The sequence below is a fragment of the Acinonyx jubatus genome, chromosome E4 (assembly GCF_027475565.1).
Source record: "Acinonyx jubatus isolate Ajub_Pintada_27869175 chromosome E4, VMU_Ajub_asm_v1.0, whole genome shotgun sequence".
Taxonomy (NCBI): Eukaryota; Metazoa; Chordata; class Mammalia; order Carnivora; family Felidae; genus Acinonyx; species Acinonyx jubatus.
In genome coordinates, this window is record NC_069395.1 from 33,338,670 (window position 1) to 33,365,490 (window position 26,821).

Consider the following 26,821-nt stretch of genomic DNA (forward strand, 5'->3'; position numbering starts at 1 on the left):
CCACGTAATAGATCAGCTGGACTTTTCAATTATTGCCTTGTTTCTCTTGGAATTTTTGTCTTTTCTTGCCTTCTTTCTGACCCATATGCCTGAATCTGCAGTTCAATACCCACCCAGACCTATTTGAAACCATCTTTCTAAACTTGCTTCCTTTCTTCCTCAAACTTCCTTCTTTCCTTCTGCTGTCTCTTCGTTCACCTTCAGACTCTGCCCCAGTGTGAAATGTCTACCTCTCCATCACCAAGAGCACTTAGGTGAAGGGTCCCAAGCACAGGAGCCTCTGTCCCTGTGAATTGCGATCCATCACCTTCCCAGGATGCGGATGCGTTCACCCCCCTGGCAGGTCTCCAAACCATGTACTCCTAAGATTTTATGGAGGCTTACCTTCTGTAGCATGATCAATTATTGACACTGCTTCCCCCTTCTTTGGAGAGGAGAGTGGGGCTGAAAAATTCCATGCTTTATTCATGGCTTGGTCTTTCTGGTGACCATCTCCCATCCAGGAGCCACTGCAAGTTGCCTCAGTAGAACAAAAGATGTTCTTAGGGTTCTCAGCACTTAGCAATTTACAAGGGTTTAGGAAGTCTGCATCAGAAACTGGGACAGATATCTATCTATCTATCTATCTATCTATCATCTATCTCTCTATCTCTCTATCATCTATTGATCTATCATCTAGTTCTAGATATCTATATATATATGACATCATGCTAGATTCTTCTTGTCCATGATGTCATATGTATATCTATAATTAGACCTAGATGACATATCTCTCTATCTACACGTTAGCTTTTCTTGCCCATACAGCAGAATTAACATGATGCCATTGATATACTGGATCAGTGTGGATGTCCAGATAGTTGTAGTATCTTCAGGCTCTATTATGACAGGGGCAAGTGACTAATCGTACCCAGGTCTAAAACTACAAATGTGTGATTTGATCATTTCATGTGTATGCTGTTTTTGACCCTTTTTTTTTTTCCGATTAGGATGAAAAGAAGGCATTAGCTAAACCAGTGACCCCATTTACCTGAGGATAACTAAATCTACTTTAGCAAAGATGCCCCATGTGAAATGAGACGAAAATGTTCAGTTTTCAATACTTTACTGTAATTTCCCAGAATCCTAATTTTCCTGGTAGACAGATTGGGGGAGTAAATGTCAATACGATGGGAACGTAGCTTTTGTTCTTCAAGAGTGGCACCAATTTTCCCATTTCCACTTTCCCCTTGGTATATGATATATTTTTTAATATAGTCTTTGCTTCAGGGGGAGTGGTAAGACAGTATCAGTAGTTTCTATTTGATTTCTTTTTTTTTTTTTTAATTTTATTTTTGGGACAGAGAGAGACAGAGCATGAACGGCAGAGGGGCAGAGAGAGAGGGAGACACAGAATCGGAAACAGGCTCCAGGCTCCGAGCCATCAGCCCAGAGCCTGACGCGGGGCTCGAACTCACGGACCTTGAGATCGTGACCTGGCTGAAGTCGGACGCTTAACCGACTGCGCCACCCAGGCGCCCCTCTATTTGATTTCTTGAACATGACTTGTCCTACCCCATAGACTAGGAACTCGATATGGGGTTTGGACCAAGTATTAATTTTGTTTATTCCCATTATACTTTTGAAGATATTGGCAATGACCATCAAGTGGTCTAATGAGGGGGGCCATGGTGGTTCCTCAGCCTGAGGCTTATAGGAGGGCAGCCCAGGTCTTGGGTTTGGCTAAGTGAACCTATGGGCAGAGAGGATGACAGGACAGAAGGAAGGCTCCTACAAACCACGCAGATTCTGGGGTGAGCTATATTTTACATTTTATAAGCTCATGCCCTGTCACTTTTATCTCTTACCATCAAGGCTGTGATTTTCCTCCTACCATTGACCATGGATATTATGTACGAGCTCAAGCATTCAGTGTATTCGCTCGTACGGAGGTGATATATAAATGTGACAAAGGATACACTCTGGTTGGTGAAGCTCGACTCTCTTGCAGTTCGTCAGGCTGGTCTCCTGCAGCCCCTCAATGTAAAGGTAACTCCTGCTCCCTTTCCAGTCAGGTGGGTGGAAATGTCACAAAAGCACCGAGAGTACAGCTTCTTCCCGCCAGGGGCAGCACAGAAACATTTGATGTGGTTGACTTGAAATCATTACTGTGTTCCGGATGCAAACATTACAAAGGGGCTACATTAACATCAACCTCCCCAGGCTTTCTCCCAGTCATAAATCTCAGCCCGATTCCCACTTTCAAGAAATATTCTGCAGGTGCAACATTTGATATATGGCCTGTAGCAAAATTTTCACTGAAGCTTGCTCTGGCATGAACGTGGGCTCTCATGGGCTAATTCCAAACATCACAAAGTGACAAGTCCTTCCATCAGAGCCCCGTGCAAATGCACCCCCTGCCCACGATGCAGGCTGCATGTGACCATCCGTAGTGGGGACAGGACGAGTCCAGATTGGCTCTGCCCACAGGTTACTAACACTTTGCCATCAGCAACTGCGGGGATTATTTGTCACCACAGGCTCCGTTGCACACGGGGGGCAATAGGAGAAGAGGGTGTCAGATACCCGGAAGTACTGAGTCCTAACTTGACTTTTTCTAGACTACAGAATACCTAGTGTCTTGCTGGGATCGAGATGGGAGGGATATTGCTTTGAATCCTGAGAACCTGGGGTCGCATGCTTTTATATAGCCTATCATGTGACCTATCATGTTTACATGTATGAAGAGCTCAGACAAGTTTTTTGTTTTTAACATGTTTATTTATTTTTGAGAGAGAGAGCGGGAGAGGGAGAGGCAGAGAGAAAGGGAGACAGAGGATCCGAAGCAGGTTCTGTAGTGACAGCAGAAAATCCTATGCGGGGTTGAACTCCTGAACCCTGAGATCATGACCTGAGTCCAATTCGGACATTTAACCAACTGAGCCACCCAGGTGCCCCTCAGACAAGTTTCTTAACCTGTCTATATCTCACCTTTCTCCTAGTAAAATGGGACTAATAACAGTCCTCCCTTCACAGAGCTGAGAGAATCATATAAAATGCTTAGCTCGAGTCTGATATGTGGTCAGTGCACAACAAAAATGCTAATGAATATTATTGCTACCGAATAAAAGACAAAGCAATTAGCAGCACCCACGATAGTTTAATCTTATAATCCTAGCCTGTTGTCGCGTCCTTTTTCTTAGATTCATGGATTCCTTGAAACCATGTTTTCTTTGTAGCTTTCTGTCTGAAACCGGAAATAGCCCACGGAAAGCTGTCCGTGGATAAGACTGAATACGTTCAAGCTGAAAATGTCAACATCCAGTGTGACTCTGGCTATAAGTTGGTCGGTCCGCAAAGCATCACTTGCTCAGAGAGCACAACCTGGGACCCCGAGGTGCCCAAGTGTGAGTGGGTAAGTGGCACAGTTCAAGAAAAGTTCCAGTCCTATCAAACCCTAAAAATGGTGCCTCTCCACAAGCGCCGTCCCAGCCAGCAATGGTGAGATCTGACTTGTCACGATTCACTCCTGAGTCCCTCCAAGGAACTCTCTTTTATCTTGAAGCACTGTGGTCCCTTAGGAGTGACAAGTTTTCCTCTCTCACTGGAGATAGGAAAACCAGAGCCCCTTAGGGAGAAGACGGTGTCGGATGCCCGCAACACTGAGACCCAATTTGACTTCTTCTAGACTATCTAATATTCTGTGTTCCCTTTCTGGATGGTCTCAGAAACAGCCTCTGTCTTCACAGAGGCCCCTTGTGAAGCTGTCTGAGAACCCGTCCCTATTCATCTAGGGAGGACTAAGTTGGGGCCCGAGGTGTTTTCTGTTTTTCCTGCTCACCTGCAAGTTCTGGGCTTCGCCTTGGCCCTGAGCCTGTAGCCTTGTCATTGTCAGCAGATCCCACCTCCCCCACCCCTTCTGATTTGGAGAGAAACCACTCAACCACACTCAACACCTATGTCTTTTTTAGGTTGTGCCTGAAGGCTGTGACCATATGCTCGCAGGCAGAAAGGTCATGCAGTGTCTCCCCAACCCCGAGGATCTGAAAATATCCCTGGAGATGTATAAATTGTCTTTAGAGATTGAAATACTGGAATTGCAAAGAGACAATGCAAGAAAAACAACTGCGGACCCCCCACTGTAATTTCTCCCAAAAGAGGGAAAAACACGCTGCCTTCAATTCAACGCAGATCACTTCAGCTTACCAATGCTCCTGTCCCCTTTGCATCATCATTCATAGTAATGAATGTCTAGAAAGGACAATTTGTTCACATTTAGTGCTTTGAGACTATAGAATTATTGATCATCTCGTGGCTCATGTTTTTGCTTTCTTGGACACCAAGTGCCCATTATTCTTTCAAGTAAAAAATTTACGTATCAGAAACAATTTTGTCTGTGTGGTCATTACAACTCTGTCTTTAATGAGGAACGTGAACAAACCCATTGCTTAAAGTTACACACTCACTTCGTTGTAAGGGCCTTGGACATAGATGTGGGCTCACAGAAAAGCATTTCTCCAACTTGCCTCACCGCACAGTTTCCCATGTGCAAGTCAGTCAGCATCTAGATGAAATGTTGATGCACCCTCAAATCCTCGTCCACTCTCCCCCCTTTGAAGGGAGTCACGTCCTTTACCAAACCCCATGAACCTGGCCTCTGCCTCTCTAATGCTGCCCCTCAACTTCTACCTGACACGAATGGGATTTGTGTTTGTGTCCGAACCTCTTTATTCCATTTTTAGGGAAGAAACGCTGAAAGGCTGCCGAATGTGAGGCCCACATGATGGCCACCTGTGTGTTCCCAAGTCCACCATCTGATTTGGCCCCGTTGTCCTTGATGGAAATGTAACGCGGCCTGAGCGACTATCCCATACGTGAGGAGAAACCCCCATCAATCACCTGTGATATACAGGTGGCATCCTGGAGGCTGTTGTTCCTTCTCTCACCACCTCCTCCGACGCCTGCATCCTCTGAAATCTCTCCTTCAGCGAGTCTCTTCTCGAGGGGAACGTTGGCCTCTTTGTTTCAATTTCCCCAAATGTACTCTGCAGAGGCACTGGTGTCCCACAGGCTTTCACTGAACTTTACACGTCCCAGATGGGCTGGAACTGCGAGAGAAACCCACTTGGCATGGAAGGTTCCACTGAGGGTCCTGGAAGCCATTCGTCTGCCCCAGCCTCGGGGAACGCAGGAGAGGTTTATTCTGGATTTCATCTTAGACAGAGGTTTGTGGGTGACTAATTTCCTTGGAAGGTGGCCCCAGAAAGCACGGTGAGCGAGTGGGTAGCGGGATGAGAAGATGAGAAAGGGAACACAGTGAAGAAGGGAGCTTTCTCGGGGTGTCGACTGAGGCTGCAGACAGGTGTGCAGATCTGAGACTGTTCTCTGAGAGCCTGTGGATCACAATTCTGCAGAGTCCTTCCAGGGATGAGGACCCGGAACGTTTGTCCACCAATTCCCCTCTCCCATCGGTGGAGACTTGTTCCAACATCTTCGACAGCCAACCCTGTGGGCCCCCTGAGCAGTCTCCTGTGGCCAGGGAGCACCATCAGGCACAGAGACCCTGGTGGCCCGATGGCTCTTTGGCTCTGCCTGCAGTAGCCTCCAGGGTCGGGACGTGCGCAGGGCACATATGGCCTCTTCCAGTTTCCTTTTCTCTATGGCTCTCTTCTGACGTCTGTTCTGGTCTACCTCTCTCTGTCTACTCAAAACCCTCCTTTTATCCGATCCCTGCACTATTTTATATCAGTTGTGTCCACCAGAATTCTTTTCAGTTTCTTAGTCATTTACTTTTCTATCTGCCATTGGACTCTGGGCTTATCGATGTATCTTTTGTTATCTGCAGGCTCGCAAATCAAATTCTTACTAAACCTTCCTGAAACACAACTTAATTAAAATTTATAAATAAGTGAAAAATCCATTATGACAAATGTTGAGTTTCCCTCTTGGGTTCAGGGCATGAGGATGTGCCGTGAGCCCCTGGGGTAACTTAGACATTTTCACAGGAGGAGTAAATCTGCTACTCACTGCTTGATGTCCCGTGCATTTTAAATACCATTTTCCACTTTATTTACTGAAAATCTGATCTATGAAAGTGGAGAAGACTGTTAAGTTTGCCGGTGAGACCAAGAGGCACCAAAAAGACTTATCAGCAGAATTTATAAGAGAGGAGCTTGTTCAATCTGATGCTCGTTGAATCTTGGAGGAAGAGAAAGGGAAAGAGCCTAAATAATTTTATACCAAATATTAAGAATTAACTTTAAAACATACAGAAAAATAATTGCCATTGCCTTATCAGGAGGTGGGCCAACGCATCACAATAAAAAACAAAAACAAAAACTGAATGGCCAACATAGTCTCACGTCAGCGGGAGCTGCGTGATTGTAAGCAACGGAAACCCTAACACATTCCCACTTTAGTTTATTTTATGTAACATATCACTCTTTATTTTGATAGCCTCACTAGCAGTTCCCAGTAATAAAAATAATTGTTCATGTTATATGTCAGGTATCGAATTAAGCCCTTATATTTTTCTCACTTAATCCGTAATTATCCTAACAGGCTGGAATTATCAGTCCCATGAAATAGATGGGGAACTGAGGCTCAGAAAAGGTTAGTGAGATGCACCATGAAGGGTGGGTGGGAAGGACAGTAATGGGATGATGATCCACTTCTTCCCTGGGGGGGGTCTACTCATTGTTGACGCCCTTGTTTCTGGCATTAGAAGGGTCTGGGGGGTGCCTGAGTGGCTCAGGTGGTTGAGCGTCCAACTCTTGATTTCTGCTCAGGTCATGCTCTCATGGTTCCTGAGATCAAGCCCCAAGTCTGGTTCCACCTTGAGAACAGAGGGAGTCTGCTTGAGATATTCTCTCTCTGTCTCTTTCTCTGCCCCTCCCCACTACTCGTGTGCGTGTGCACGCACATGCTCTCTCTCAAAGTAAATAAACATTAAAAAAATAACTGTCCGGACATGGACCATCAAACCTGAGTCTTTGAATTCCTCCTCCTCTGCCTCTCTGAGCGGCCCCTGTAGCAACAGGTGCTCTTTGGCCTGTCCTGCAGCCTGTATCTGACTGGGTACATGGGGAATCTGCTCAACATCCTGGCCATCCCCTTGGACCTTTACCTCCACAGCCTCATGTTCCGCTTCCTTGGCAACTTGTCTCTTCTCAACATCTCCTTTCCCTCCATCACCGTCCCCAGGATGCTGGTGAACCACCAGTGCGGTCACGCCATCAACAGATGACCATTTTATGTATTTAGCTTCCTGAAGTGGAGCTTTCTATGTACTTCCAAGGCCCGCGTGGCCTGAAAAAGAGGATGTTAACCAGTTCCCTAAGGTTAGATATGGATAACTATTTCCCCACTTGCTCTCACTAATTTTCACTCACCTTCTCCCACTAGCCAGAGTGATTAGACCCTCCCCATGTCCCCCCTGCTGCCACCAAGACTGGCTCACAGGTCTTCAATCCTTAAAAATAAAATGTAAACTCTGCTTCTCATTTTCTTTGTTAAGTGCTATTTGAATTAGTTTTATATCTCAAACAAGGTATTCCACTGGTCATTTACAGTAGAATAAACGATTTTTGTTTTTGAGAATAGAATGGACACCTAATTTGTACTTTGTATTGTACCATAGCACTGCATTCTGCTTGCAAAAACTCATTCTTGAGTTCACTGAGTGATAGATACTTAGGTAACCGATGTTTTACGTGTGTTATATATTCAGAACACTTGATGCATTGTTACCTACGTGCTCAAAATGCTTTTAGCAGCCGATCAGAGGTGCATTGTCAAGCCACCTACCTCTGTGAGTGACCTGAACCCATGGGAAACTATGAAGGGGCATCAAACACAAACCAGAGAGTTATCCCACTCAAACCGAAAAGGAGCTGGTGTATTGATACAGTAACTTCTATAGATCTTAAGGTCTGCTACTGGGAGGTGTTAATTACCTGCTATGTTTGACCTGCTGGGCATGTTGTCGGAGTAACCTTCAATAGTTCTTGAAAAAACCTGAGCAAACAAAGCAGACACTGCCTTTTAGAGGGTTTCAAGAGTGGGCCAAAGCAATAGAACCCTAGTAAAATGGGTAGGAACTTGATAGCATCTGCTACCTACTTAATATGAATGGGTGATTTCACATCTGTAGCCTCGCCTTCCTGCTCTGCGTTTGCTTCTGTGATTCAAGTTCTCCTGTTTCTTGGTTTCTTTCCTCTATTTACTGGAGGACTTCCTCAATAAGCTGCCTCGGAAATGACACGTAGAAAGTAAAATACATGTTGCACTTCTACATATTTGAAATTGTTTTATCTGAATATTTGGTTGATAATTTCATTGCGTGTAGAAAACTGGGTTAAAAGTAATTTTCTTTTAGAACTTTTAAAGAGGATCTTCTTTGTACATTAGTTTCCAGTATTGCAATCGAAACGTCAGAAGCTTTATTTATTTATTTATTTAAAAAATTTGTTTAAAATCTTTATTTATTTTTGAGAGAGAGAGAGAGAGACAGAATGCGACCGGGGGAGGGCAGAGAGAGAGAGGGAGACACAGAATCTGAAGCAGGCTCCAGGCTCCGAGCTGTCAGCACAGAGCCTGACGCGGGGCTCAAACCCATGAATTGCGAGATCATGACCTGAGCCAAAGTTGGACACTTAACCAACTGAGCCACCCAGGCGCCCCCAGAAGCTATTTTTTATTACAGATTGTATAGGGTTTTTCTCTTTATCTCTTTTCTTCCATAAGGAAACGCCTTCATTTTTTCTGAGAAATTTTCTTGGTATAGTTTTTTCAGTAATTTTCTCTTGTCTATTTTTTTCTTTTTCTTTATGGATATCCTACTGCTCAGATGTTGGACCTCTTCGTCAATCCTGTCATTTTCTTATATATATATATTTTTTGTTTCCTATACCATCATCTCTGTTTCACCCCTCCCCCATGTTCTTTGCGGATATTTCCTTGCCTTTGTATTTTAATTGTTTTATCAATTTTATAAAATGTTCACATTATTTTAAAAAAGTGTTCTGTTCTTTATGGGTGTAACAACTACTCACATATGTCAGAATATTAATAATACTTTCTTTGGAAGTTCTATTCTCTGCAAACCTCTGTTGATAATGATTCTAGGTTACATGTCCGTTCTTAAGGATGAGACCCACACAGGCTGATATAAGTTCTACGTAAATGGAGAGACTAGACAGTAAGCTGTGCTTTTCTTTTTGGGAGCTATAGCAGAGGCTGCTGATTATTTCCCAGTATCCATTTCCCCCTACCTGCTTTAGGTAATAGAACTACTCTCGCCCCTTTAAATATCAGCAGGACATGTGCTCCCTTGGCACAACTTCCTAATGGGTGCAACTTCCTAGTTACTTTCTTAAAAAAGAAGCTGCTTGTCTTCTACTTCCTCTTTCACTCTCAGATGCTGACCGGGTGCTGGTGAGCTGTGGAGGACAATGCCCCAGGGGATGTTAAAGTGACAAAGAGGAAGGGACCTTATCCCCAGATGCCCTTGCTGGACAGAACAGCTGATCAACCTGAATACGTTTCTGCCTCTGGATTGTTGCCTGAAAGAGATGTAAACTCCTGCCTTGGTTTTAGCAACTTAGCTTAACTAGCAAATTCACACTAACAAATTCAGAGGATTCCCCAAATATCAGTGTTTATAGGTGTCTTCTCTGTTGCTGTTCAGTTTCTTAAGAGGATTCTCCAGTCTTGAATCTTTCACAGTAACTTGAATTTCTCCTGTGCAAGATGGGATTACTTCCTCTGCTTCTCCCTAAATCCCTCAGCCTATTTCTAATGCAACACTATTTTCACTCTGTCAGCACCGACAGCCTTTTTCTTCCTTCAGATGATTGTTCCCTTCCCAAGAAAGTATCTTGGGGAGAAGGAAGTTGGTAAATCAGAGGCTTTCAGACGAGAATTTGTGTATGAATGGAGACTATGGATTTAGCTGCCATTTTGTAATGAGGGATGCAAACGGTCAGAAAAGGAACATTGTTTCCCAAAATTTTCTGTGATTCACAAATAGTCCTGTGAGTAACTCTTAATCCTGTATTCCCATTATTTTTAGCAGATCATCAACTTTCTGGTACTGATAGTTTTAGGTTTAAAAATAAGATTAATTACCATTCATTATGAATATCTATACTTAACAAATGATGCATATTTATATAACTGAAAATTTTTCATGCTAAAGCGTTTTCTTAAGTAGTTTTCCTTTCCTTTACGGTTTGCTCAGCACCCAGTAGAAGCCTAATAATTTTTTAAAAAGTAGAATATATCAGTTTATAGTAGACATGCATAATTTAAACTTGCTAAAATAAAAACGAAAAATTAAAATTGTGTAAGAGGTAAAAGTTAATTTTATTTTTAAAAAACATATATATGTATATACATATATGCATATATATACATATATACATATATACACATATGTACATATATGTATACATACATATATGTATGTATACATATATGTATATATACATATATATTTAAATATTTATTATTGAGATATATTATTGAGATATATTAAATATATTATAATATATAATATATATATATATTTAAATATTTATTTTTGAGAGAGAGACAGTACAAGTGGAGGAGGGGCAGAGAGAGAGGTGGACAGAGACTCCAAAGCAGAGTCATGAACCATGAGATCATGACCTGAGCTGAAGTCGGATGTTTAACCAACTGAGCCATCCGGGCACCCCAAGAGATAGAAGTTAATTTTTTAAAATTTAATTCATATAGCAGTTGAGTTTATTTTCAGTCAAAATAAGTAGAAAATATAACGAACCAAATATTTACATTGTTTGGTAAAAGAAAATATTAGGAGAAGTTTTTTTTTTCTGTTCTGAAAATAGGAAGTAAATTAACCACAGGAATTATTTTACAAGGAACAGTGAAAAATGTAATATTGCCTTCGACTTCAGTTCATGGGTTTTTCAGAAAGCCAAATATATTGAAACTGAGATGACATAGTAAAACATAAGTCAGCATTGACTCTTTTGCAAAGTGTTACTGAGGTCCAGGCATGCATGTGCTAAATATCTAATTTTATAACAAAGATTAGATTGTGAAATACACAGAGAAATACATAAATATTATCTCTTTTAAACTAGTAATTCCCTACTACGTGGCAATGAGAAAGAATGAAATGTGGCCTTTTGTAGCAACGTGGATGGAACTGGAGAGTGTTATGCTAAGTGAAATAAGTCATACAGAGAAAGACAGATACAATATGTTTCCACTCTTATGTGGATCCTGAGAAACTTAACAGAAGACCATGGTGGGGGGGAAGGAAAAAAAAAAAGGTTAGAGAGGGAGGGAGTCAAAACATAAGAGACTCTTAAATACTGAGAATAAACTGAGGGTTGATGGGGGTGGGAGGGCGGGGAGGGTGGGTGATGGGTATTGAGGAGGGCACCTTCTGGGATGAGCACTGGGTGTTGTATGGAAACCAATTTGACAATAAATTTCATATTAAAAAAATACTATCTCATAAAATAAAATAAAATAAAATAAAGTAAAATAAACTAGTAATTCCCAAATTGGCTAGTTTAACATTTATGTCTATGATCCATTTTGAGTTAATTTTTGCATATGGTGAAGGGTAAGAGTCAAGGTTCTCTTTTTTTTAATTAAAAAAAATTTTTTTTGTATATGGATGTCCAATTGTGCCATTGAGAAATATTTGTTGAAAAGATTATCTTTTTTCCATTGAATTACCTTGGCACTTTTGTCTGTAATTAACCATATATGTGTTAGTGTATTTCTGGACCTTATAGATCTATAAGTCCATTCCCAATGCCAATGCCAAAATGGGTTGATCATGCAGCTGTACAGCAAGTCTTGAAATCAGGAAGTATGAGTCTTTCAAATTTCATTCTTTTGCAAAAATTTTTTGGCTATTTTAGGGCCTTGCCTTATTCATGTACATTTTAGAAATAGCTCATCAACTTTTACAAAACATCTGCTGGGATTTGGTTTGGAATGTTATGAATCTCTAGATCAATTTGAGGATCACTGATATCTTAATAATGTCGAGTCTTTGAATTCAATTCCTCAACACGGTATATTACTACAGTTAATTAGGTTTTCTCTGTTTCCTTTCATGAATGCTTTGGAGTTTTCAGCTACCACACACCATATAGAGTTTGTGTCATTTTAAAACCTTTTTATTTTGAAATAATTATAGATTCACAGAAAATCCCAAGGATAGTACAGAGAGGTCCTATGTGGCCTTCACCCTGTTTCTCCCAATGGTTACATCTTAGAGAACTACAATAACATTGATAATATCAGGACATTGACATTAGTCAATGTTTATGTATAATTCTATACTATTTTATCACAGTGTAGACAAATGTAACAACCACAGCAATCAAGGTACAGAATTATTCCATCATCACAGACCCCCTTGAACTACCTCTTTATATTTATATTCACCCCTCTCCCCTGGCCCACCATGCCACCACTCATAGCTACTAATCTCTTCCCCACCTCTATCATTTTGTCACCTTGTCAAAGTTTTAAAAAATGGAATCATACAATGTGTGATCTTTTGAAAATGCCTTTTGTCACCTAGCATATTGCCCTTGAGATGGTAGGACTTTTTAAATTTTGATTTCTAATTTTTCATTGCTAGTAGTAGAAATAAAATGGACTTTTCTCTATTGACCATGTATATTGTGACCTTATGAAATTCTTTCATAAGTGCTAGCAGGTTTTCTACAAATACTTTGGCATTTACCAAATAAACAATCATGTTATCTGAAAATAAGCACAGTTTTGTTTCTACCTTTCCAAAATGAGTGTCTTTTGTTTATCGTTCTTGCCTTATTGCACTAGCTAGGACCTCTGATGTATTGCTGAATAGGAATGATGAGAGTAGATATCCCTGCTTTGATTCCTTTTTTTTTTAATTTTTTTTAACGTTTATTTATTTTTGAGACACAGAGAGACAGAGCATGAACAGGGGAGGGGCAGAGAGAGGGGGAGACACAGAATCGGAAGCAGGCTCCAGGCTCTGAGCCATCAGCCCAGAGCCCGACGCGGGGCTCGAACTCACGAACCGCGAGATCATGACTTGGCTGAAGTCGGACGCTTAACCGACTGAGCCACCCAGGCGCCCCTCCCCGCTTTGATTCCTAATCTAAGGGAAAATCACTCAGTGTTTCAGTATTAAATATTATTTGTAGAATTTTTTACGTGGGTTTTCTTACTTTGATAGCTCCCGTTCCAAAGATCAAAGAACTAATGTGAGGGTCCTACAAATTGTACACACCTCAGAGCCATAGAAATGACCACCAGGTGGGTCCATAAGCCCAATGGGTCATTGTGAGATAAACAGGAACTAGGGATCCTTTTACTGCCTGGCTCCTGTAGCTCCCTGGGGTTATGGTGATACTTTCTGTTCCCAGGTTTCAGAGACAGCTCAGATCCAACACGTCTCTAAAGATTCTAGTGCACAATTACTAAAGTCAGTCACTGGAGTTTTCTTTCGGGAAGGATTGGAGAAATACTACTACATATGCTTGCTGTGGTGTTCCATGGTCCTTCCTCATAGGAATCTGTCCTTAATTTGAGTCTGAGAACCGGGGAGAAGATTGCCAAGAAGAAAAACAAAAAAGATAATTGGGCAAGAGATCATGACTTTTATTGGAGTTGCTTATCTCAGTCTTTGGATCACTCATTCTTGACTTTTCTTTTTTCTTCCAAGATTTTATTTAAAGTAAAGTTAGTTAACACATAGCGTATAGTGTAGTATTAGTTTCAGGAGTAGAATTTAGTGATTCATCAGTTACATATGACACTCAGTGCTCATCACAACAAGTGCCCTCCTTAATACCTGTCACCCATTTAAGTCCTTCCCCCTACCATCTCCCCTCCAGTGACACTCAGTTTATTCTCTTATGATTAGGAGTTAAGAGTTTTTACGGTTTGCCTTCCTCTATGTTTTTATCTTATTTTATTTTTCCTTCCTTTTCCCTATGTTCATCTATTTTGTTTCTTAACTTCCATATATAAGTGAAATCATATGGTATTTGTCTTTCTCTGGCTGACTTATTTCGCTTAACATAATACACTCTAGTTCCATCCACATCGTTGCAAATGGCAAGATTTCATTCTGTGTGGGCTGACCCTTACCCTAAGGAACACCATATTCTGTTAACGCTCTTCAGAGATTCCTACAGGTCAGGGTGTCTTCTCCCCTGCCTGCATCCCAACCTTGCTGCCTTACACGCCTTATTCTTAAAGAGGCACTCCTTCTGAGGGTCGGCATTTGCAAAACCCTGAGAATGAGTGCCTTCTTTGATTTTGCATCCTAGGCACATTCTTGCATCACCTAGTCCCGGCCCTCTAGTATTTTTCATCCACTTAACCTTGCTATCCCAGGATTCGATAATCCTTACTGCTGTTAGGCAGCCACATTTGATAATAGCATCTCCTACCAAAAATGTAGCCTACAGATGATTAGCCACAATAGAGTTTCTCTATAATATTGGTCCCTGTCACTGGTGCATTCCTTATTCTCCTGGTAAATGGTGTATCCTCAGTGTTCCTGTGAACAAAAGAGCTGGTAGGACTTCTGGTTTTATAAAATAGATCATTCTAATATGTCCTCTTCTCTGAGTCCTTAATCATTTCCTACTTAGTCTACTTTAGCAGTTCTGGCATCTTTATTCCATTTATTGACCATCATTTTTCCTAAGCTTCCCAAAGCATCCTAGAAGTACACGAGAGCTGACCCCCAGGGCACTTGCATTGCTATCTTGTGTTGTGGAACAGTGTCCCCATCCTGACAAACTCTCCCTTATCCAGCTTTAGGATCCCCTCCTACGTTTACTCTCCCACCTGCTAACACATGCTAGGTAGGTCTCACAGATCCTGTATATGATTCCTTTCCTCTCCTAGCAGGCTCAGATGTCCTTAGTCCGTTCATACCAAGTTTTGATGTCAGCTACTGTTCTGATGCCTAGAGGGGAGTTGGGGGCGGATCTTGAGGAGAGCAGTTATGCCCTTAGAAGAAACCTGTTGTATTTGATTACTATGCATGGTCTTCAAACAACAGGGGCACTGTCTTATAACAAGGGAAAGCCGGCCAATTATGCAGGCTCTTTGGGTTTAGGGAAATCTGGAGTTCGAGGTTCTGTAGTGCATCTGCTCAGATACCCTAATGCCAAGTCTAAAGGCGCCACTCCTTCCATAACATTCCTTTTAGTAGAGACTTGCCAGGGCTAAGAATTTATTTTTTTACTGAGGTTTTACTATTATTTTATGATTATATCCTGACCCTGGTCCTTCAAATAATTAATCTCCAAGCTAGCTGAGATAAGAGTTTCTTTAAACACTAACAGGGGGGCCTCCTGGATTTCACATTTATTTATTTCCTTGAACTTGCATTTGCAGCTAAGGGGCACTGAGCTTGCATCAACAGTACTCAGTCACCCAACTTCACAATACTTTTTTGTTGCTATTTCCACTGTAGCTCTCAAATGTCAGAGATATTTCACTAGCTAATGCATCTTCTTCCATCTATGTTTCATGACAGTTTACCAGGCAGCGAAAATGTTCATGTTTGCAATGCTGCTGCTGGCCGGGGCTATCTATACTTCATCTCTCCCTAATGATGGAGTCTTGATTGCCAGTTGGCTGGTGGGTGATCCAATTCTAGAATCTCATTCTTAGAGTTTGCTCCCTAGACCCATTTATGGTATAAACTCTCTTGAGTCAATGTCTCTAGAAGGGGTTCAGATGCATATGAGCTTTTGATGGTATGCTTTTCGGGGGCGGGGGGGGAGAAGTATAAGACAATGAAACAACAAGAGGGAAAGGAGCTGAGCAAAAATGTACTCTCAGGTTAAGTGTAATCTTTACCCGATCCACAGCGGTCTCTAGGACATCAGTTGCACCACAGAATTGTCCAGACTCGAGGCAAGGAATCAGGGATTTGGTTTCCCATTGCCAGTTGGGCACTGGTTGCTCCTAGGGTTACAGGGTATAACTTTCTAGGTTATCAGGATGAGGTGGCCCTTGTCATCACAGTACATGCTTTGGAGGTCACAGGTCTAAGCCATTAATTGCAGTGCTGGCAGCATCTGGAGGGTGGGCACACCATGGGGTAACTCCCAAATGACTCCCAAATGACTATTTCAGTGTCCCGACAGGAAATAGTGATTGGCCAAAAAGTGCAAAATTTTTTGGTATAAATAAAAAGCTGAGATTTAAACATCAGTTTTGGTTCAGAATTTGGCTTAGCCTCTAATTATCTGAGGAGGTTAGGGGACAGTTTATTTAATCTAGCTGAACTTGCTTCCTCATCTATGCAACAAGAAAGGCAAGAGCCCTGTCACGGGAGTTTTTGAGGATTAATTACAATAATTTATGTAGAGTCCTGGCATACTACGTGCTTAAAGATTAAAAACAGGTTAACAAAACATGTTGGGTGATCATTTAAATTACTTCTCTTTATTGTGGTTCCTCTTTTTAAAGGAAACAGCCATTTGGTAGACTTAACTTGGTGGACTTCTCTTTAACAAGTTGAAATTTAATTGTGCTTTCCTCAATATTCCGAAGAGTTTTGTTCAGTTATATTTGGTAATTCTTACTTTTGAGAGACAGGCATTTTGGCTATTATTGGTATGCAGCAGTCATTCCAGTACAACTGAGTAGTGAAGACAATTTCCAGAGTTTGCTCTTTTATTTAGACAACTGTCTTTGTCTCTTCTAGGAACAGATATCCACAGTTGGTGGGCAAGATACAGAATCCAGGTTGGCAGTTTCATCTGTCTCGCTTAAGAATACTAAATTTAGGAAGTGATCTGGACAAATATCTAGGCAAGCCTAGATGCTTAAGGAGACCATAGTCTTAGGGTTAACAATCCAAGAAGAATAACGAATGTGCCTTCCATCATCTTGTCTTTAGTGCTTAGAAACAAAATGCTGAGCGTCTCCTGGATCCAGCATCATTCAGATATTCTGAAAGCTTAATAAATCTTCCTTTTTTCTTAATTAATCATCCTCAACCATTTAACTTTCAGTGCATGCTTTTTCTGTGTTGCAACACAGACTAGAATAACTTCCACACTAGAATAGTTTCATAGAGGGAATCATTTGGTGTTTTTATGTATGCTAGTAAACCCAGGGGTGCCTGAGTGGGTTCAGTTGGTTAAGCGTCTGACTCTTGGTTGCATCGGACTATGTGCTAACAGCACAGAGCCTGCTTGGGATTCTCTCTCCCCCTCTCTCTCTGCCCCTACCCCCCTCACGCTGTCTCTGTCTCTCTCAAAAATAAATAAGTAAACAACAACAAAAAAATTTTTTTAAAAGAAAGAAAACCCAGGATTAGGGAAAAGGAGTTACCATTGAAATATGGTAATTGTAATTATAATTGTAATTGTAATTATAGGGACCAAGCTCTTGAGTATTTCACACTTGGAGACTCATATTACTCTATTCTGGTTAGACCATGTGCTATCTGGAAAGACATTTAATATTTGAGATTTAAAAAAAAATCCATTCTTCTATGGGCAATTTATACCTACTTCTGATTAAAGAAACCACTTCCCAAACAGATACCACTTCTCAGATGTTCTATTTTCTGTCATGCTATGACTTCTAATTCCTGTGGAACCCACCAGAGACACTATGCATCATGGGGTGCAGTCCCTTTTACCTTTTTGCTTTTGGTTACTTGGAGAGGAATCATGAATATATCCAGAAAGGAACTCATCATGTGCCCCATCTGGACAGCAAGAGAATCTTGGGATTACAACAGTAACGACATACAGAATTCCAGAGGGCTCTTCCATCAATCTCCAGACTCTTCTCCCCAAGAAGACGGAAAGCTTACCCTATCAGAGCTGTGCTCAGCACTTGGTCTTCTGGTCACTCCCCCAGCCCCTCCCCTTTAGTGACACGTAACTGAGACTTTGCCAAGGCTTTGACTTACGCACCATTTCAATTGTTATTTAGAGATATTTTCTTCATATCGATTCAAGGGTCTGGAAGCACTGAGCCCCAGTGTGGCACCTCTGAGACTGTGCCATGCCTTCCAAGTTGCAGAGCGCTTTCTCAGCACTGTGTCTCTTTGGGGTCTTGACCCTACTTCTGTGCCCTTCTGGCTTGTGTGGTGAGTACAATAGTTATGGGGAAAGGAGGCTAGTATCTCTAAGATGTGGAGGACAAATATCTAATAAAGAACTAACTGAATATAGTCAAGTAGTGGTAGTTCATAACCTTTTTGAGAGAGTATAATCAACTATATACTAATAAAAAGGAAGAATTTTAAAATATAAAAGAAAGTGTTTTAATTCAGGTAGAAGCTGTGATTATGTCTAGAATAAAAACATGTTGATATGCAAAAATCCTTGTGAGGCTGCTTTAGCAAGGAATAATCTTGAATTTTCAAATCAATGTCTTATATTTAAATACTGCATAGGGGCGCCTGGGTGGCGCAGTCGGTTAAGCGTCCGACTTCAGCCAGGTCACAATCTCGCGGTCCGTGAGTTCGAGCCCCGCATCGGGCTCTGGGCTGATGGCTCAGAGCCTGGAGCCTGCTTCCCATTCTGTGTCTCCCTCTCTCTCTGCCCCTTCCCCGTTCATGCTCTGTCTCTCTCTGTCCCAAAAATAAATAAAAAATGTTGAAAAAAAATTAAAAAAAAATACTGCAAAATACTTAAGACGAATTTACTTTCCAAATAGGTTAATTGTGCCACCCAAAATCTTAGTTACTGACTGATTAGAAATACTTTCCATCCAAAAAGCAAAAATATTTTCTGTTGTCAGGTGGTTTGAGAGAGTTTGATGCTCAGCGAAATCATCAGTCAGAGAAAGACAAATACCATGTGATTTCACTCATGTGTGGAAAGAAAGAAAGAAAGAAAGAAAGAAAGAAAGAGGGAGGGAGGAAGGAATAAATAAAAAGGAAGGAAGGAAGGAAGGAAGGAGGACAAAAGAAAGGAAGAAAGAAAGAAAGAAAGAAAGAAAAGAAGGAAAGAAGAGGGAGGGAGGAAGGAAGAAAAAAGGAAGGAAAGAAGGAAGGAAGGAAGGAAGGAAGAAAAGAAAAGAAGGAAAGAAAGAAAGAAGGAAAGAAAGAAAGAAAGAAGGAAGGAAGGAAAGAAAGAAAGAAAGAAAGAAAGAAAAGAGACAACTAAAAAACAGACTGCTAAGTATAGAGAACAAACTGATGGTTACCAGAGGGGAGAGGGATGCAGGCAATGGTTAAACAGGTGAAGGGATTAAGAGCACACTTATCATGATGAGCAATGAATAATACAGAGAGCTGTTGAATCACTGTATTGTATACTTGGAACTAATATAACACTGTATGTTAACTATACTGGAATTAAAAACTAATAATAAATAAAAATTTTAAAATCTATTTTCTGTTACCAAATACTGAGTAAATTTTCTAGAGTAAAATTATAGGGCACTTTGTGAACTGTAAGCCATCGTATAAATGTGAGGCGTTGTTATTGAAATGTAGAGAAGTTTTTACCAGAATGAGAAACAAAAGTGTTTGAGAGAACTTCCAAAACGGATTGAAGACCTGCTGCTATGGTAATTAATTTATTGGTATGTGAGGGGTGCCCGGGTGGCTCTGTCGCTTAAGTGTCGGGCTCTTGACTTCAGCTCAGGTCATGATCTCACAGTTCGTGGGTCCGAACACCCCCCTGCATCAGGCTCTGTGCTGACGGTGAGGAACCTACTTGGGATTCTCTCTTTTCCTTTCTCTCTGCCCCTCCCTGGTTTGTGTGCTCTCTCACTCTCTCTCTCTCTCTCTCTCAAAATAAATAAACTTAAAAAAATTTACCTCTATGTTATTTAAATGGAAACGTCCTTTAAGCAAAGTGAGATTTTCCTCTTTTGTTATCTAATATTATTTTTTTTTTGTCTGAGAAAACTAATGTTTCACATTTAAAAATATTTATAAACATATTCTCTGAAAGGATTTTCATGGCCTGAAGACTGAGGACTTGAGATGGCTTGGCTGGAAAATCCCAACCCAGAGCAAGGGCTGCATGTTCTTACTGATTCAGAGTGTAGAAGCCATGCTTTCTTCCTCGCTGAGAGTGGTCGGGGGGGGGGGGGGGGTGGGGGGGGAGGGGGGTGGAAAGCGTGGGTTTACTAAGGAAGCATCCTTCTCTGCAGGATGACTTCTCACATCAGATGCATGAAAATTGTTGGGTGGCAGTATTAATTTTAGGTTGTAGAGTGGATGCAGGATAAAGAACCTCGTGCTCGGGGGATTTTTAGTTTTCCAGCTTCATCTCTGAGTCCCTCTCTCTTGGAGTCGGAGGCAGCAGAGGAAGGCCCCGTCAAATTTGTCAAGTCTCCCAATGATTTCTTCATGTGTCCATTTCCCTCCCCCTCTCTCTGCTGTTGCCTCCTCTCTTCCTGTTCCCTATGGCCCCAACCCTCTGAAATGGTATATAATGTCTGTCCGCTCTGACTTGAACCTCCCTTCCTTCACGGTAATAAGCTTCTGATGCCAGACTTGGCTCATTGCCTCCGTATGACGCTGCCTCGCCTATCTTATCAACCACTCAGTTTTCACCCGTCCTTCAGGATGTATCTCCAGCTTACACCTGGAGGCCTTCCCTCCATTCTGCCAACACCTTCTCCTACAGCACTTGTTTCCGGTCCTACAGCACTCGTTTCCGGCCCGAATCTGGCGCTGCAGTGACTAGGCCAGTGGTATAACTCCACATGCGGTGACATCTTACCTTGCTAAGTACGTTGCAAGTATGCTTCCTTAATATTACCTGAAGAGCCTGAGCTACAAAACTCCCTCTGTGTGTTTATTCATAAAAATGAAGAGCTATTCTTGATATTTCTATGGAGGTGCTTGATCTGCAGTTCAAGGAAAGCTCTGTGGAAGCTGTTGACTTACACAGGCCGATTCCTTTTCCTCGTAACAAAAACAGGACTGACTTTGGGATTCCTATGCCTATGCTTTCTGAACGCCTCAGAGTTGCAGCTTTGCGAACAGCAGAGGTAAGGGAAACAGTACTCGATGTGAGCCGAGTCTTGCCAGCAAGAGTGTTTCGGGCGTGCTGTCTCGCCCGTGTTTTTGTTGTTGTTTCTTGGTGGAGCCTTCATCACAATGGCTGAGGATCTGCTAAGTGCAGTCCCCTGGTCGGCTTGATCCCGTATCCATCTCCAATACTGGCTGATCACTTCCTTTTTCCTGTCTCCTAAATACCTGGTGACTCCTGAAAATTTTATCTACACAGAGGCTTTCTTCCCATCTCCAGGGCTCCCTCTGCACGGGCCTGAAGACAACACCACCAGGGCTGTCTTTTTCATGCGGCCCATTTCCAATTCACCGGAAGTATGCATTCATCCCTTGTCCCGAATAATGTCAGGAGTACAGGCCAATCTCAAGGCAGCAGAAATCTGTCCTTCTCTCTCACCAGCGGGGCCACTAGGCAGCCCACCTTTGCAGTTTCGATTTCCCAGGCAGGAGCTCGACACTAGGCCACTGTGTCTAATGTCCCCCCGAGTTGAAAAGAGATGTATTGGGCTTTCTCAGTGGGCCCTGTCACTGCGAAGGAGAAATGCACCCACCTCATTTGACTCACCCGAGACTAATTTAAATGGCAAAAATGAAATTCCTAATCTTTTCGTGCCTTTGGTTTGGGCAAAGGAGTTAAGGGTTTTCTAACTGATTCTGAGCCACCAAGTTCATCAATTATGAGATGCCACTTGACTTTGCAAAAAATAAGAACAAAGACTTCTGTTTGATGGCCTTTACATACCCGCTGATGCCACGTAGAATAAGTATCCAATGATCACGGCAGAGAAAAGAAAATAACAGTATTCCAGTAAGTACCCTTGGACTTGGAGGCAAACCTTACTTCAATGTCTAAATTCGATTCCTGTTGCAAGCACTTACTAGCTGTGACCTTTGGCAGAACATCTGATCCCTCTAAGATTGTGTTTCCTTTTCTCTAGAATGGGTTTGATGATCATAGTGACTCAGCTGGTGTGAGCGTTAAATGGTATAACATATAAAATGGTTAACCCAGTGGCTAGCAAGTTGCTAAGACCTCGGCAAATCATTCCTGTTGATTTTGTCAAGGAAATAAAATACCCCTCTACAGTATAACTTAATGACTTCCTTCTATGAAACAGGAAGAGTCCCTCATTCGGAATTGTTCATTATATTTGGCTCATTGCCTTCCACCCTTCTCTTTTATCATTCAAGATTGCAAAATGTTCCCAAGCGTTGCCCATGGATTCCATAAGGACGTGAGCTCATTTTTCTCCTTTACTACTGCGGTGCAGTATAAATGCAATGAAGGTTACGTTCTGGTTGGACAGTCCAAAATCACCTGCAGAAACTCCCGCTGGTCGGCTTCGGCTCCTGAATGTAAAGGTAACCTCAACTTTACTGATGACCCTGACTAAAAAAACGTAGAGCCTCCAGGAAAGTTCTGACTGTAGCGTCTCTTCCCAGCCAGGGGAAACACTTACAAATTTTTATTTTATTTATCGACTCATTAACACATGCATATATACAATATTTTAAAAGTCTGAACCATCATCCAGCTTATCACTCTTGAAGTAACCGTTGTTACCAATTGTGTATGTTTTCAGAGGTAATCTAGAGGGCCACTTTTCGCTTTTTTTTAAAATTTTTTTTCAATGTTTATGTATTTTTGAGAGAGAGAGAGAGACAGACAGAGCATGAGTGGGGGACGGGCAGAGAAAGAATCCGAAGCAGGCTCCAGGCTCCGAGTTTCAGCCCAGAGCCCGATGCGGGGCTCGAACTCACAGACCACGAGATCATGGCCTGAGTTGAAGTTGGACGTTTAGCCAACTGAGCCACCCAGGCGCCCCTGCTTTGTTTCAATGAAAGTTTTACCTGAAACGTAACATACTACAGAAAAGTGTACCAATGTTGGGTGTGAAGGTCAACAATTATCACAACGTGAACCTGACCTTGACACACCGCATGGCTCTCTTCCCCAAAGACGGTTGCTATGCCCATTCTACGTGTAGAAGTGCTGACGACACTGACTGCACCTTGTTCCTGTTCCCTTGATGACCTCTCTTGGGGCTATGTGTTTCAGGCCTGTTGAAGATGACTAAACATACCTTAAAAGTGCCCTCCGAGGCCGGTACAGGGGGAGGCTTGCTTTGGCCTTTCACGAATCTTAGCGATAAAAGTCTTTCCTCTTCCTAAAGTCTAGATAGCACCACAAGATCTGCTTAAACGTTAGCTGTCAGTTAGGTGCTTTGAACCCTTTGATCTTACTATAGTGGCCTGTACTACAATGCCCCCTCGCTCTAAAGAAATCTGTGGACTGAAGTCCAGACTTTTTTGAGAATTGCTGTGCAGGGCCTGGATCGTCGTCTGCCTGATTCCGCCCCACCCCCCGAATCAGTAAGGTACCCTCAATAAAATTCTGTGTGAACTGTATGGAATGGCCTGCTTTGTTTTTTTTTTTTTTTTTTTTGGTCTCAGAGTAACTTTTCAGCCTGGGGGATACTTTACTGTCCCTCTCGCACCTTCCAACACTATGGATTAGTTTTGCCAACTTTATACAGAGGAGGTCATGCTTGTCTTTGGTGCGTGGCTTCTTTCTTCATTAGGTCTGGAAAACCATCTATGTTCTTACATTTAGTGATAGTTTATTCATTTCCGTTACTTTATAATATTATTTTGGGTGAATAGACCACACTTTATGTACTTTATAAACGTTTGAGGTTTTTCATGTTTTGGGCCATTATGAATAATACTCTCAGGAACACTTTTGTGCATGTCTCTTGGTACAAATGTGCAAACCTTTCTATTAGGAATAAACTCAGGAGTAAATTGCTATTTTGTAGAGTGTACGTATATTCATGTTTAGTAGATGACGTCATTTTTGTCCGAAAGCGGTTATAACAATTTACATTCATACATGAGTTCTAAATTCCAATTTCGATAAACATAAGTTTTAAATCCCAATTTATTTCTATTTTCCAGTATCTTCCTTGGTATTGGAAACTTTTGTGTCTTGTTGAAGAAATATTTGCTCACCACAAGGCAACAGCCTATACAACAACAAAACACAACAAAAATACTCTCCTGTGTTATCTTACAGGTCTTTACTTGTAAAGTAAAGACTTTACTTGTTTCACCTTTCACACTGATATTGCCAACCTACCTGAAATTCCTATGCATCTGTGGTAGAGAGTGGGGTTCAAAGTTTGGTTTTCCCTGGTGGATAATCAATAAGCTGTGTGCCACTTATTAAACGGGCCATAGGTTCCACAACTGCTGCCTTTGACATAATTCAAGTGTCTATGTGTGTGTGGTTCTGTTTCTTGCACAGAGAGATAGCAGTTTTTAATTTGAAAGTATCAGTGAGGATTTCCCAACATTTCTGTGAGTACCTGCTTCATTTTCAATGACTGTTCTTATGGATAAATTCGAAACCTCCCCGGGGTGTCTGATATCTCCATCAGAGCCTCACACATCCCGTTCATCTTCTCGTAATGAAATTGGCCTAACAGGAGATTTCTGGTTGACCACCAAGATTAGGTGTGCCTTGTAAAAATCACACTGCACATAGCAACTCAAGGGGCTAATTTCTCACCGTTGTCTTCACTTAACACAGAAAGCGGTCAAGGGTATGTGAAGAAAAATTACGTACTTGAGATCATAAGAAGAGTGAGGTTTCCAGATAGAGTAGTTTTAAAAACTCAGATTCTGGCACCACGTACTTAGGCTTATATTATAGCCACGCCACCTAAAAGCTGTGCAACCTTAGACAAGTCACATAAAGTCTCTGCACCTAGTTTTTCCTTCTAGCAAAATAGAAACAATAATAGCGTTTTACATGATTGCTTTTCCTCTCTAGTCCAATGGAGACAATCACAGTGTTTTATGTTGACGATAGTGTGTAAACTAGCATTATTCTCATTACCAATTTTATTGTCATAATCATACAACAAATGGAGACAAAGCACAACTCTCAGCATGCGGGTATAATTTACCATCCGTGTTTCTCACCCCCTCGGGATTCTTCCCTTTCGTAAGATCTTACTCACAGGATGATCAAAACTGTGTTTCCATTCCAGCCCTGTGTCAGAAACCAGAGATAAAGAATGGAGACCTGACTGTGCCTAAGCACCAGTACGTTGAGCCTGAAAATGTGACCGTCCAGTGTAATGATGGCTATGATATGGTTGGTTCCCCAAATCTTACCTGCTCCGGGAACGGAATGTGGTTGCCAGCAGTGCCCAAGTGTCAGTGGGTAAGTGGCACACATTTCAGGATGTCCCATCCCATTCTAAAACTGGTCATCGGTGGCAGAGCACTGTCAACCAACATGGATGAGATCTGACTTCGACCCAGACTCATTTCTGAGTTGTTGAAAATCAGCCTCAAAGCACTTGATGAGCTCGTTAAAGCAAGTTCTAATTCTCTCATCTTTCTGGCAAGAACCAAGCCCCTCGGTAAGAGGGTTCCGTAGATCCAGGTCCCCCGGCCCCTCGCACCATGTTTTCTACAACGCGTGCTATGACTTTGCCAGTTGTCCCTGAAGAAGCCTCCGGATGTCTTCTGCAGGCTTGCTCCTTCCCTGCTTTAGCAGTTATTTATTCGCCGTGGATGGGGAGGTCTGGGCGAGTGCTGGGCCCTAGGGCGAACACCCTGCTGAGACAGAGAATCTTTTCATTTCTTCCACCAGCCCCGAGGATGGTCGCGTTACTCCCATTTTGCTGTTACCACTGCGGCCTCCTGAAGAAATCTTAATACTTTCACAGTTGGAGAGAAATCTCTGAATCTATCCTTGGATCTCTTTTAGGTAGAGCAGATGGGCTGTGAGCAAGTGCTAAAAGGCAAAAAGCTCCTGGAATGCCTCCCCTCCCCGGAGGACGTGAAAATGGCCCTGGAGGTGTATAAGCTGTCAGTGGAGATTGAGCGCCTGGACAAGAGTTCGGCTTGAGGGGAATGCCGTTGAGAAACCAGTACGTCCACACCCCCCGTGCCTGCCGCCTCCCTGCAAAAAAGAGAGAATTAGGTACATTTTTCCATTAGCAACCCTACTAATTGTTCCTTAAGTACTGTTTACTAAAAAAAAAAAAAAAAAAAGAAAAAAAAAAGAAAAAAAGACCTGTCTTAGGAGAATCTGTTGATATCCTTAGTGCCACCGATCATGTGGAGCTATGGGTCTGTCTCTTTGCTCAGCCTACGCTTCTGCTGTCCTGGATGTGATGGCATGACAGAAATAAATAATCACCTGTCAAAAATCCAGTGTCCTTGTTTTCACTTGGATGCCCATGTAACGAAAGCGTAACGCCCCGTACAAATCACTTCCTAACGTTTCTCTAATTAACTCTCATCTCTATTATATGGCATCACAAGGTATATGTAGTTCTCAAAAATATATCCCTGTGCCTTGTGTGAGGTATCCTTACCCGCCCTCTCCACTTCGTACTCCGCCTTCAGTGCCCAGGCCAAACATCTCATTTTCCTCCAAGTCTTCTGCTTTCTTTCCCTAGTGGTTTAGCCTTGACCAAGAGAGAACTCTGGACGACGAATTTGCTGAACTTTTGTCCCAGGTAAGTTTTTCCAGGGAGAGGAACTGGGTTGTCATTGTGCAGCACCTGTCTGTTATTGGCAAAGAGCCACCCTGGGGGCCTACGAGCTCCTCGGCCACCCAGCTCTCTCTGGGGGACAAACTGTCTAGCCGCCTGAAGGGAGTCTTCCCAAGAGAATAGAAGGCCGGACCCTGAGAAGCCAGAGCCCAGGGAAGCCTGTAGAGGAGCACACAGAAATGGGAGAAAGGACCGAAGGGGCTGGGGAAACTCCTCAGTGGCTTGTCCGTCAGAT

At 42.2% G+C, this 26,821-nt stretch overlaps 2 protein-coding genes across 2 annotated transcripts in view; both read left to right on the forward strand.

Moving 5' to 3' along the window:
* The window catches only part of C4BPA (complement component 4 binding protein alpha), a 52,273-nt gene extending 47,906 nt beyond the window's left edge, over positions 1-4,367 (forward strand). The window contains exons 10-12 of the mRNA XM_053208980.1: positions 1,855-2,028; positions 3,219-3,394; positions 3,951-4,367. Of these exons, the coding sequence (XP_053064955.1) occupies positions 1,855-2,028; positions 3,219-3,394; positions 3,951-4,124 (524 nt within the window). The 3' untranslated portion in view covers positions 4,125-4,367. The remainder of the gene's footprint in view (positions 1-1,854; positions 2,029-3,218; positions 3,395-3,950) is intronic.
* Positions 4,368-17,964: 13,597 nt separating this feature from the next.
* On the forward strand, positions 17,965-26,238 carry LOC106981817 (apolipoprotein R-like). The gene is made up of 4 exons (XM_015079983.3): positions 17,965-18,121; positions 22,202-22,372; positions 25,066-25,241; positions 25,794-26,238. The coding sequence occupies exons 1-4, from the start codon at positions 18,037-18,039 to the stop codon at positions 25,932-25,934; spliced, it is 573 nt and encodes a 190-aa protein (XP_014935469.1). The 5' UTR covers positions 17,965-18,036; the 3' UTR covers positions 25,935-26,238.
* Positions 26,239-26,821: the final 583 nt, after the last annotated feature.

Coding starts and splice junctions, on each gene's coding strand:
- LOC106981817 (XM_015079983.3), top strand. CDS start 18,037: ATGCCTTCCAAGTTGCAGAGCGCTTTCTCAGCACTGTGTCTCTTTGGG. Junction 18,122..22,201: donor GTGCCCTTCTGGCTTGTGTG/GTGAGTACAATA, acceptor TTATCATTCAAG/ATTGCAAAATGTTCCCAAGC. Junction 25,242..25,793: donor CAGTGCCCAAGTGTCAGTGG/GTAAGTGGCACA, acceptor GATCTCTTTTAG/GTAGAGCAGATGGGCTGTGA.